Source organism: Plecotus auritus (genome assembly GCF_963455305.1).
Source record: "Plecotus auritus genome assembly, chromosome: 1".
Lineage (NCBI taxonomy): Eukaryota > Metazoa > Chordata > Mammalia > Chiroptera > Vespertilionidae > Plecotus > Plecotus auritus.
This window is the reverse complement of record NC_137770.1, coordinates 70,287,703-70,299,554: the sequence shown is the minus strand read 5'-3', so window position 1 is coordinate 70,299,554 and position 11,852 is coordinate 70,287,703. Positions and strand designations below refer to the sequence as shown.

At 47.8% G+C, this 11,852-nt stretch overlaps 1 protein-coding gene across 1 annotated transcript in view; it reads right to left on the bottom strand.

The window, feature by feature from the left end:
• Nucleotides 1-542: 542 nt before the first annotated feature.
• The window catches only part of TGM5 (transglutaminase 5), a gene marked incomplete at both ends in the record, with an annotated part of 40,101 nt that continues 28,791 nt past the window's right edge, over nucleotides 543-11,852 (bottom strand). The window contains 7 exons of the mRNA XM_080644477.1: nucleotides 543-690; nucleotides 878-1,011; nucleotides 3,897-4,057; nucleotides 4,587-4,934; nucleotides 7,643-7,882; nucleotides 7,986-8,089; nucleotides 8,709-8,844. Of these exons, the coding sequence (XP_080500603.1) occupies nucleotides 543-690; nucleotides 878-1,011; nucleotides 3,897-4,057; nucleotides 4,587-4,934; nucleotides 7,643-7,882; nucleotides 7,986-8,089; nucleotides 8,709-8,844 (1,271 nt within the window). The remainder of the gene's footprint in view (nucleotides 691-877; nucleotides 1,012-3,896; nucleotides 4,058-4,586; nucleotides 4,935-7,642; nucleotides 7,883-7,985; nucleotides 8,090-8,708; nucleotides 8,845-11,852) is intronic.

Below are 11,852 nucleotides of genomic sequence, written 5' to 3'. Positions count from 1 at the left end.
TAAACTCCCTGGGGCAAGGACTTTGCTTTTTTTTTCCTGCCTTATCCCCTATACTATATTTCTCAAACAAGTGGATGGACTCAGGCATTGAAACAATGGGACACTCCCAGCATCCAGGGAATAGGTGGGAGCTACTGTAGGGAGAGTGATGATTACATGGGTACAAAGTAGATGAGAATAAGGACTGACGTTTATTGGTACTAGGAAATTAGCCATTGCAATGACAAAATGACAGTGAGCTGCACATCCAGTCTTCTTCTTTTCTTGACATCTGAGCAGTTAATCATGGTCAAATCCTACCAGGTCATTGAACCTCTGGCCATTTCACTCTTCTGGGTGGGACACCACGGAATCCCTGGGCCCTGAACAGAATCCTGGGGAACTGTGCAAATGGCCCAGGGGACTATCCGTCACTAGCATTGTTTCTGCTGCTCACGTCAGAGCCCTGTTGTGGTGGGGAATGATGCAGCTTGTATTTGATCTTGAGTATTTTCTTCAAGCTTAAAATCTATGCAATCATCTTTTTGTCCTAGATTTTATACCTACAAGTCAACATTGATGTTCTTGTAACCCTTGATGTCCTTAAATTTGTTGCTCCTCAGGTTAGCTTGGATCTGCCTTTGGCCACTCTTGAAGGGGACAGTCTTTAGAGTGATGCTGGCCCTGTGATGGGGTTTGAGGACTCCAATGCTGCAGCAGAGAAAGGAGAATGTCAGAAAAACTTAGATATTTGTGATCACCCCAAAGCCCTTTTTCACTCAGCAAGCTGGTCTCTCCTTTCCCAGTTTTCTCAGAGCCTGGCCTAAGAAAGCCCATGTCCAGAAATGATAGCACCCACCTCAGACAGGAGAGAAGGCTTGGCACCCCTAACACTTACAAGACTCTCTGCTGTTTCTTGAAGAGACCACTTCCTTCCACAGTCAGCACACAGTCTGCAACCTGCTCTGAGAGAGGGTTTGAAAATATCACCTGTATGGAGAGTGGCTGGTTCACAATGGCTGCTCCTAGGACCTAAACAGAGAAATCAGAAGGAAGGAAGAAGCAGAGAATTAATCTCATTCTCCAGTTCACCACACTTGTGGAGAGCACTGTTCCCTAGGTCTGTTTCCTGAAGAGCAGGGCTTCCATGTCCGTGTTTTTCCAGCTGTGGGTTGGAAAACCCTAAAGACTCCATAAAAAAACTATTAGACTTAATAAATGAATTTGGCAATGTAGCAGGATACAAAATTAACACCCAGAAATCTATGGCTTTTTAATACACCAATAATGAACTCACAGAAAGAGAAACTAAAAAAGCAATCCCATTTACCATCGCACCAAAAAAAATTAAGATACCTAGGAATAAACTTAGCTAAGGAGGTAAAAGACCTGTATTTGGAAAACTATAGGACACTGAAAAAAGAGATAGAGGAAGACATAAACAAATGGGAAAATATACCGTGTTCATGGATTGGTAGAATCAACATCATTAAAATGTCCATACTACCCAAAGCAATCTGTAGATTTAATGCAATTCCCATTAAAATACCAATGGCATATTTCACAGACCTAGAACAAACTCTCCAAAAATTCATCTGTAATAAAAAAAGGCCCCAAATAGCCGCAGCAATCTTGAGAAAGAAGAACAAAGTTGGAGGGATCACAATACCAGATTTCAAGCTGTATTACAAAGCCACTATTCTCAAAACTGTCTGGTACTGGCACAAGGACAGACATATAGACCAATGGAACTGAACAGAGAACCCAGAATCAACTCCTTTGCTCAATTCATATTTGACAAAGGAGGCAAGAGCATACAATGGAGTCAAGACAGTCTCTTCAATAAATGGTGTTGGGAAAATTGGACAGATACATGCAAAAAAATGAAACTAGACCACCAACTTATACCATACACAAAAATAAACTCAAAATGGATAAAGGACTTAAACATAAGATGGGAAACCATAAAAATCTTAGGAGACTCCATAGGCAGCAAAATATCAGACATATGTCATAGCAATATATTTACCAATACATATCCTAGGGCAGTGGAAATTAAGGAGAAAATAAACAAATGGGACTACATCAAACTAAAAAGCTTCTGCACAGCAAAAGAAACCATCAACAAAACTACAAGAAAGCCCACTGCATGGGAGAACATATTTGCCAATGTTCTATCCGGTAAGGGTCTAATCTCCAAAATTTATAGGGAACTCATACATTTTTAAAAAAGGAAGATAAACAATCCAATCAAAAAATGGGCAAAGGACCTAAATAGACACTTTTCGAAAGTGGACATATAGAAGGCCAAGAGACGTATGAAAACATGCTCAAAGTCATTAATCATCTGAGAGATGCAAATCAAAATGACAATGAGGTACCATCTCACCCCTATCAGAATGGCTATCATCAACAAATGACAAGTGCTGGCGAGAATGTGGAGAAAAAAGAACCCTTGTGCACTGCTGGTGGGAATGTAGACTGGTGCAGCCACTGTGGAGAACAGTATGGAGTTTCCTCAAAAAATTAAAAATGGAACTGCCATTTGACCGAGTAATACCAATTCTAGGAATATATCCCAAGAAAACAGAAACACCAATCAGAAAGGACATATGCACCCCTATGTTCATAGCAGCACAATTTACAATAGCTAAGATTTGGAAACAGCTTAAGTATCTATAAGCAGATGAGTGGATTATAAAACTATGGTACATCTACATAATGGAATACTATGCTGCTATATATATAAAAAAAGAACTCTTACCATTGGCAACAGCATGGATGGAACTGGAGAGCATTATGCTAAGTGAAATAAGCCAGTTGGAGAAAGATAAATATCACATGATCTCCTCACTTGTGGAATATAATGAACAACATCAACTGATGAACAAAAATAGATTCAGAGACAGAGAAGCATCGAACAGACTGTCAAACTTCAGAGGGAAGGCAGAGGAGGGTGGGGAGTGGAGTGGGGTAAGAGATCAACCAAAGGACTTGTATGCATGCATATAAGCACAACCAATGGACACAGACACTAGGCGGGTTAGGGCATGTGCTGGGGGTGGGGGTGGCCGGAGAGAGGTCAATGGGGGAAAAAGGAGACATATGTAATACTATATGTAATACTTTAAACAATAAAGAATTTTTAAAAAAGAGAATATTCTTTGGCAGTTTTTGTTTGTTTCTTCTGATTACAATTCTACCCCATCTTTTCCTTTCCTTTTATCATAACTCGCTCATTCTTTTCACATGAAGAGCTCATTCAGGGCTGTAGAGACAAGGAAGTAGCTTCAAGAAACCTAGAAGCACTTTTGGAAACCCTCCCGAGGCTAGGCTTGCCAGATGCACGCTGCGGAGGGCACCATAGGCTCATGTGGCAGGGTCCAGGAAACTGCTTGGCGAGGCAGCAATGGAAGGAAGGGACCTGTGACATCTTCCCATTCTGAGGATCACAGGCCGTCAGAACAGGACTTGTCCTCAGCAGCCATCTTTTCTAATCCTCTTAATTGACAGTTCAAGAAGCAGAGGCCCAGGGGTTTGTCCAAGGATGCACAGTCAGGAAATGGCAAATCAAACCTAAGCTGACCTTCAGGCAGTGCTCTCTCCCTTCTCAGGTTCCTCCCAATTGAGCTCATATTGACCTTGGGGAAGGCCAATAGTTGGAGGTGGCACAAGAGAGGGACCTCGCCATGGCAGCTGCTTAAGATCCACCCACAAGGCATCAAATGGTGCAAGAGGATGGAAATATTACCCAGTGTTTTCAGATAAACCTCCCAATCCAGGGGGGAAGTACCTGGAAGCACCAGAAGAGGCAGAGGAAAGGAGGGGCTGCTTTTCTGAGCAGACTCTCAGAGGGCTCCTCCCACGCCCAGCTAGTCCCAAGGAACCCCCAGATCACTTCCTGGGCTCTTGCTTACATTAATTTTGATGGCAGGATACACTAAGGTGATGATCTTGTTCACCAGGATCTTCTCGGGACTGCTCTTCTCTTCTACCAGCGCACTGATGCGAATCAGCTTGTCTGTTGACAGGTGCTGGCTGTACTGGGAGTAGGAGATTTGACAGCGATGGGTCTTTGCTGGGGAGAGAACACAAGGATGAGGTGAGACTGCTGTGGAAATCAGCTGGACCTGGTGGATATGGGGACCCTTTTATAGAAAGGAGGAAGCTAACATGTACTGAGCCCCAGTGAAGCAGTTACCAGGTTTTCAGATGGAGAGACTGGGAAGAGAAATAGACAGACCAGACACTCACATGGACAGACCACAGACGCCCACTTGCCAGCATTCCCAGCAATTGCGCAAGGTTATTCTGCTTGTAAATGGGTGAGCTGAGGTTCTAAATTTTGGATGACTCCAAAGCTCAGGTTTTCTCCACTAAGCCAGGCTACTGTCCTTGAAGGAAGGGTAGGAGGAAGAAGAGGACACAGGAGGCAGAGGCAGAGGGAAGGAGATAAGGGAAGAAGAAGAGGAATCTGTGTTGAGGAGACACCAGGAAGACGGTGTCACAGGGAAGCTCCAGAACCCTTGTTGGCTAGCTTGACCCCAGTGGTATTTCCATAACCCATCTGTGTACAGAGTCCCCATGCCCACACCCAGAGCCCATACCTTCTTCAGGAAAGAGTCTGATGAAGGCTGTGTCCTGCCAGAATGGGGGCAGGGGGCTGCCATTATGCAGCAGAGACTGAGCACTCAGGTTCACTTTGAGGTCCTTGAACTGGAGCGACATGTTGACGGCCAGCAGGACAAACTTTATGTCCTGGCCCATGTTGGGCAGGTCGAGCAGCTGGAATTCCAGGGAGACCTGGATAATATCACTGGGCCGAAGGGGAGGTGAATTCAGCCTCCGAGGCATGGGGCTGGAAGGTTGTGAGTCTGCTTGGTAGTGGCCTTGGGACTTCCCCATCTTCAGCTTCTGAAGAGCCTTCAGAAACACCTGTCTCTCCTGGGGAGAACCTGAGAGGGCAGAGAGAACACCAGCTATGGGCCAGCGGTTAGGCCGTGGCTGAACATCCTTCCCAACAGCCATACCAACACTGCCAGGTTGTTCAAACCTTCGTTTCCAACAACAAACACACCCTACAGTTTATCAGGTGCTTTCTAAGTGCCAGGCTCTGCTGAGCACTTCACTCCTTTCATCCTTACATCAACCATGAGAGAGATATATTATTATTCTTCCATACACAGATGTGGAAAATGGGGCTTATAGAGGTCATGTCAGTTGCCCAAGTCTCACAACTTGCTGGGGGCAGAGTCCAGGTAGAAACCAAATCCGCCTGAATAAAAGAATCTGTGCTCATGACCAACAGACTATACCATGGGAAAGATGAAGGCCCACAAATGTGGAGAATAAACCTCTTAAAGACAACAGGGCATGATTTGATTTCTGTTCCAGCACTACATTATTAGTCAGATGTAGACTACCTGGATATTGAGAGATGAGAAACCACAATGAAAAAAATAAGAGGAAATTCAGTCAAGCTGAGTTCCCAGAGCACCCAGATCTTAGTCCTAGGGAGGCTCGGTGGCCGGGAAGTGCAGGGGTACTCACCGTGCTTCCCTAATAATCCCAGCAGCTGCCTTCACTGAACACTTACTATTGCCAGGGCCCCGCTTTACCTCCTTAGTGCATCCCCACAACCTCCCAGGCAGAGGCCACTTGCGTCACCTTGCTCTGGAGGTTGTTCTAAGCCCTGTTTTATGCAGAAGAGACTCTGGAGACACTGGCTTCAGTAAGAGTGGACCCAGGGAGATGTGGATCAGATTTATCTCCTCTGTGGTTTGTTCCACCTTCAGATCTTGTCAGGCTGGGTGGGAGGAGACAGAATACTGCCTGGCTGAGCAGCACACGCAGGCCCACGGAATATAGCTCCAGATCCCCCAAGTTCACAGGGAACCCAGTGGACCTTGTAGCAAATGCTGCCCATGCCCCACCCACATTGCCTTGGCACTTGCCATTTCAATGCCCATGCTCCCTAATTTCAAATTCTATCATCTGCTACTACTCTTTGCCTGAGGCTTTCTCTGCTCTTGCATGGAGCAGACCAAAAGTGCTAGAGAATTTACACCAACAACCCCTGACCAAAAGGATTTGGTAGATAAATAATAGCCCCTTGCCTCTTGGGTGGGATAAATCTAGGGCAGCGATTTTCAACCTGTGTGCCCCAAGAATTTTAAAAACATGCAATATGTGACTATTTAGTCAGGGGCACTGACCTCCTTTCCCTTAGAATCTAAGGCTTAGATTGTCAAATAAAAAATGACAACAGCCAACACAACAATAGGCACCTGGTGTGAATGAATCAAAATTATACATATTGTTTGTCAGATCGGCAAAAATTATCTCTTTCGTGTGCTGCAGAATTTTAGTAATTGGTATATGTGTGCCATGAGATGAACAAGATAGACAGTCGCTGACCCTGGATGTTGTTCTACACTTTACACTGAATCCCTGATGGGGTGGCCAGATTTAGCAAATAAAAATACAGGGCCATTTAATTTGAATTTCAGATTAACAAAAAATAATTGGAGACATGGTTAGACTAAGGCATTATTCATCCTGTATTTTTTCTGGCAGCCCCACTGGCAGAGCTCCCCAGCTGGCCTGAGCTCCTGCTGCCCACGTGCGAACAGGCTTGATGGGGTCCCCTGCTCTGGCTCCCTTCCCTTCCCTGTCTCCCTTGCTCACTCTCCTTCCTTCCAGTAGTTCCTGGATTGTCTCACAGATAAACCACTTGAATCCTTGCCTCAGGATCTGTTTCTGGGCACCCCAACCAAGATAACCCAGAGTCGATGGGGGTGGGGAGGGGATGGATGGTATTGCTGTGTAGCCCTTTCCTAGGCTTGGATTTGGGAGCTTCTCTATGTTGGCCCCAAAGGCCCACATAGACAGGCCACAGGCACCCACTTGCCAGCATTCCCAGCAATTGCTCAGCTACCCCCCTCCCCCACCCTACACACATTCTTGATCCGTCCTACTCAGATTCTGCCCCTCACCCTGCTTCTGGCCCTCATGGGCTGGATATTTTTGCTTGGCTCCCTAGTGATTGAACCTGGTGATTGGTCTTCCTCAATTTCCAGGAATTAGTCTATAGCTGGCTAATTTAGCTGCCCCTTTGCCCCTGCTAGCTTGGATAAGAAGCCCCTGCCAGGTCTCCCACCTCTCCAAATCATCTTCTGCAGGGCGGGCGCATGAGTGAGCATATGGCTTTATATCAGCCTCGGTGCTGACTGGTGGTCTGATTTGTCCTCCAAACACCCAATAAAACACAGTAAATTAAACAATGCATTAAAGAAAATTAATTTAATTAATTAATAAGCATTTTTTTTACTAAATGCCCCCATCTTCAGTGGGAGGCTGATTTTGGGGGAAGGCAGGGATGAGGAATTCATATACTGTTGATGAGATGCCTGTCAATGGCCCTATAGTCAATGTGAACATCTGTGGGGAAGTGCTCACTGGCCAGTGGGATGGGGGTTGGGGGGCATGAGGAAGTGCGGCAGTGGGGATGCCTGAACTGGGAACTCAAAACTGAAGGGCTGAGGTCCTGCCCCACAGACACCCTCTGTTCCCCAGAGGCCTGTTGCAGCTGGCTGAGGGGATCACTGGGTAGGGGGAAGGTGCCCACAGGACCTGGACTCTGAGGGGGCTGGTATAGTCATACCTTCTTCATACTTGTAGTTCTCTGTGATGTCATCCCGTTCATCACTCCGGATGCTCTTGGTGCTGATAAAATTGCCCACAGAATTCGTGTCCCGGTGAAGCCTCTGCTCCTTTCCTCCATGGATGAGCCAGGACACACAGTCGGCATTCACCATGGAAAAGGCAAAGGCTGTGTCGTAGTTCAGATCCACCTCTCCCTCTTTGATGGCTCTGACGGAGGCAGGGCCACAGCAGAACATGCCTGGAGGAGAACAGAAGAGCCACGAGGGGCCGTTGCAGGGACAGGCGGGGCCAAGGGCTGTTTCCGTGGGAGTGGGTTCTGCCTTTCCCATGGAGAGGCTCACCATTGCTCCTCTCCTGAGGCGTGGAGTCCAGCACCTGCCAGCCTCCGTATCCGGGAGGGAGGTCCTTTCGGGCCATCCAGCACTCATTCCAGACATGGAAATTCCTGAGGGAGAAGCCACAGGAGCCAGTGTCAAATAAACGAAGGGCAAGTTTGTAGTGCTTGTGTTCCTTCTGGAGGAAGGCGGGGACAATGAGTGGGTGCACTGACCGATAGACAGACTTAGCACACCCAGGCCTTCAAACCTCTGTGGGTGAGTAGTGATGGCTCTTCCTCCTGTGAGCCCAACCTGCCCTGCAAGGAGCTTTCCTCTGTGGGAGACTAGAGAATGAAGGCTTCCAGCGCCGACTGGAGTTAAAAACCCGCTCTCTCTCTCAGAAAGTCCTTGTGCCGTTTCCTGTGTGTGCTGCTGACTCAGAGGCAATCATGGTCTTTGTGTCTGGAGGTGAGACTTCCGGTCCTCCTGCAGCCCAGGCTGAGTATTAAATGAAGGAGGCAGCAAAGAGGAAAAACTCACCCAGGACAGGGAGCTCTTGTGATGTTTAGATTCTAAACTCAAAATCTTGTGTTTTTTTTTTGTTGTTGAGCTGTGTCCCAGCCTTTGGGTTGGGGATACTGTGCTGTAAGGCTGGTGAAAGTGGGGGTGTGGGGGCATGAGAGGGTATCAGACTCGCTTCTTCTGGTGGGGTTTGCCCTACAAAGAGAACAAGAAATTGTCTCTCACCAGACAGTGTCCTTCTTATTCTTCAAAATCCTGCCCGTGTTGTCGTAGTACTCATCTATGATCAGGTTCCCGTCTGTGTCGTGGCCAGAGTCAAAGTTGGTAATCACGCGGGTGGGGATCCCCAGGCACCTCATCACTGAAAAAAGGGCAGAAAATCTTTTGGGGTTGTGAATTCAGGAACTCTATGGCTTCCTGGAGTTAGGGCCCTGGGCTCAGGGAAATCATTCATTTAGCACCTTCAGGACCAAGCAGGAGCTGTCTGGGGTACTGGGTTGGTGATGTTGCCAACCTTCCCATCCTCCTGAGCTCCTCTTCCTGGTACTCACAGAAACCACTACGTGCAAAGGTGCAGGTTGCTTCAACAAGCACTGCCAGGACCAACGGAAAGTCTAGGGAGTCCTGGGTTCCCCTGCCTGCCTGGGCCAGCAGGGAGGGGCAGGCACGCCTCTTTGGCAAGACTCCGTGGCCTGACTCAGTCTCACTTCTCTCCTGGCCATAAATTTCCACCTCCAAACCAAATACCTGGAAAGTTTTCCTTTCTATGATAGAGATTGTTGGCTGAGGACATCAGATTCTTAGGCAAGGAGTCCTGTGGTTTGGACTCCCCCTTTTCTATGGGTGTATTGTCTTGGCAGCTTCTCAAAGAAAGCATCAGAGATCCAGCCAGAGGGAAGGAAACTGTGTAACAGAAGCCTGGAAAAGGGAGGCTGTGCCTGGTGGAGCAATTCTGGAAAAGAGGTAGAATGTTATCTTTACTCCTGAAGGTGCATCTCTTCCCTTTGCCAACCAACTTCTTTTCTTTGTCCTCTGCTCTATTTCTTCCACTCTGCATTCTTTTAAGAACAGCAATATCTCCCAGCCCATCTACCACCAATGCCCCGGGGATCCCTGTCCCCTAAAGTCCAACTGTGAAGTAATAATGATATCTACCAGCAGGCATGGTGCTGTTTTACATACATTGTGCTCAGGACTATTCTACCTGGAAGCTGATGTTATTATCCCCATTTTGTATATGAGGAATCAGAGGCTAAGAAAAGTATGCTTACCTTGACCAAAGTCACAAAGCTAAGAAGTGGCAGAGCTATCCCTCAAATCCTGGTTTTACTGCTAAGCTTGTACTCAGTTCTGAGTTCACCTCCCAGTATTATGTAAACAGTTCAGCATTCTAGTATTTTCACATTATTACACATCCCAAGCACTTTCCTATGTTATCAAATATTTGGCAAGACAAGATTTCTAGTGGTGGTTTTTTTTAGATATTTGGTTGGTTTCCATTTTTTCCCCTGTTGTAAATAATGCTGTGTTGAACATCTTTATAGATCAACCAGAGGCCTGGTGCACGAAATTCGTGTATGGGGGGGGGGTGTCCCTCAGCCCAGCCTGCACCCTCTCCAATCATGGACCCCTCGAGGGATGTCCAGTGGGATCGGGCCTAAACGGGCAGTCGGACATCCCTCTCACAATCCAGGACTGCTGGCTCCCAACTGCTTGCCTGCCTGCCTTCCTGATTGCCCCTAACCGCTTCTGCTTGCCAGCCTGATCACCCCCTAACCACTCCCCTGCCAGCCTGATTGATGCCTAACTGTTCCCCTGCTAGCCTGTTTGCCCCTAACTGCCCTTCCCTGTAGGCCCGGTCACCCCCAACTTCCCTCCTCTGCCGGCCTGGTCACCCCTAATTGCCCTCCCCTGCTGGCCTGATTGCCCACAACTGCCCTCCCTTGCAGGCCTGGTCCCTCCCAACTGCCCTTCCCTGATGACCATCTTGTGGTGGCCATCTTGTGTCCACATGGGGGCAGGATCTTTGACCACATGGGGGCAGCCATCTTGTGTGTTGGAGTGATGGTCAATCTGCATATTATTCTTTTATTAGATAGGATAGAGGTCTGGTGCACGGGTGGGGGCCGGCTGGTTTGCCCTGAAGGGTGTCCTGGATCAGGGTGGGGGTTCCCTTGGGGTGTGGGGCAGCCTGGGCGAGGGGCCTGTGGTGGATTGCAGGCTGGCCATGCCCCCCCGGAACTCAAGCGGAGGCCCTGGTATCTGGGATTTATTTATCTTCTACAATTGAAACTTTGTAGCCTGGAGTGGAGCCAAGCCTTCTGCTCGCTCCGTGGCAGCAGCCATTTCTGTTGGGATTTATGTATCTTCTATAATTGAAACTTTGTAGCCTTAAGTGGAGGCCAAAGCAGGCCAGGGCTGCAGAAGCTTGGCTTCCTCCATCGCTGGGGGCAACCATAGCCTCCTGCTCTCTGCAGCTCCGTGGCTGCCGCCATTTTTTGTTGGAATTTATTTATCTTCTATCATTGAAACTTTGTAGCATTGAGTGGAGGCCTGGGCTGGCCAGGGTGTGTGGAAAGCTTGGCTTCCTCCATCGCTGGGGAAACCCAAGCCTCCCTCCTGCTCTCTGTGGCCGCAGCCATCTTGGTTGGGTTTATTTGCATATTTGCTCCTGATTGGCTTGTGGGCGTGGCGGAGGTACAGTCAATTTGCATATTACTCTTTTATTAGATAGGATCTTTTTTCCTCCCTTGGGACAGATTCCAGGAGATAAAATGACAGTCAAAAAATATAGATAGTGGCTATTTGAAGATGGCTGTCTATGGGAAGGCAGACTGCAAGATAGTGTATGAGTGAGAGAATGAAAGGAGAGTGTATGGACATATGGGGCGTGTATATTTGTGGGTGTGGGACAGCTAGACTCCAAGGGACTGTTGGGGATTGCCAGACCAGGTTCCCCTGACGGGGCAGCCTCCACTGCTGCTGAAATTTCTCCCAGAGCAACCGGCTCTGCCACGGAGACCACGCCATCTTGAAAGGTAGATGGGCTGTTATCAGAAGCCTATAAATCCTGGGACTCTACAACCACAACACCCAGGGAACAGATGTGAGCCCAGGAACACCAGATCTCAAGCAGCGCGAATACACAGACTCGGATGAGCTCTGCACCTTCTCACAGAAAGGTCAGATTTTGCCTAGGAAAAGGTGAGGTCTGTGATCCAGGCTGGAGAGAGAAACGCTCACAACGGGATCTAGAGGTTTGGGGGAAGTCTGCACCCCACAAAATCCATGGCCATGGGGCTAGGATGATCCGCGAATGTAGAAGAGGATCTGCAGGGCTGCTAGCAAAAGGGAACTCTAAAAATCAAC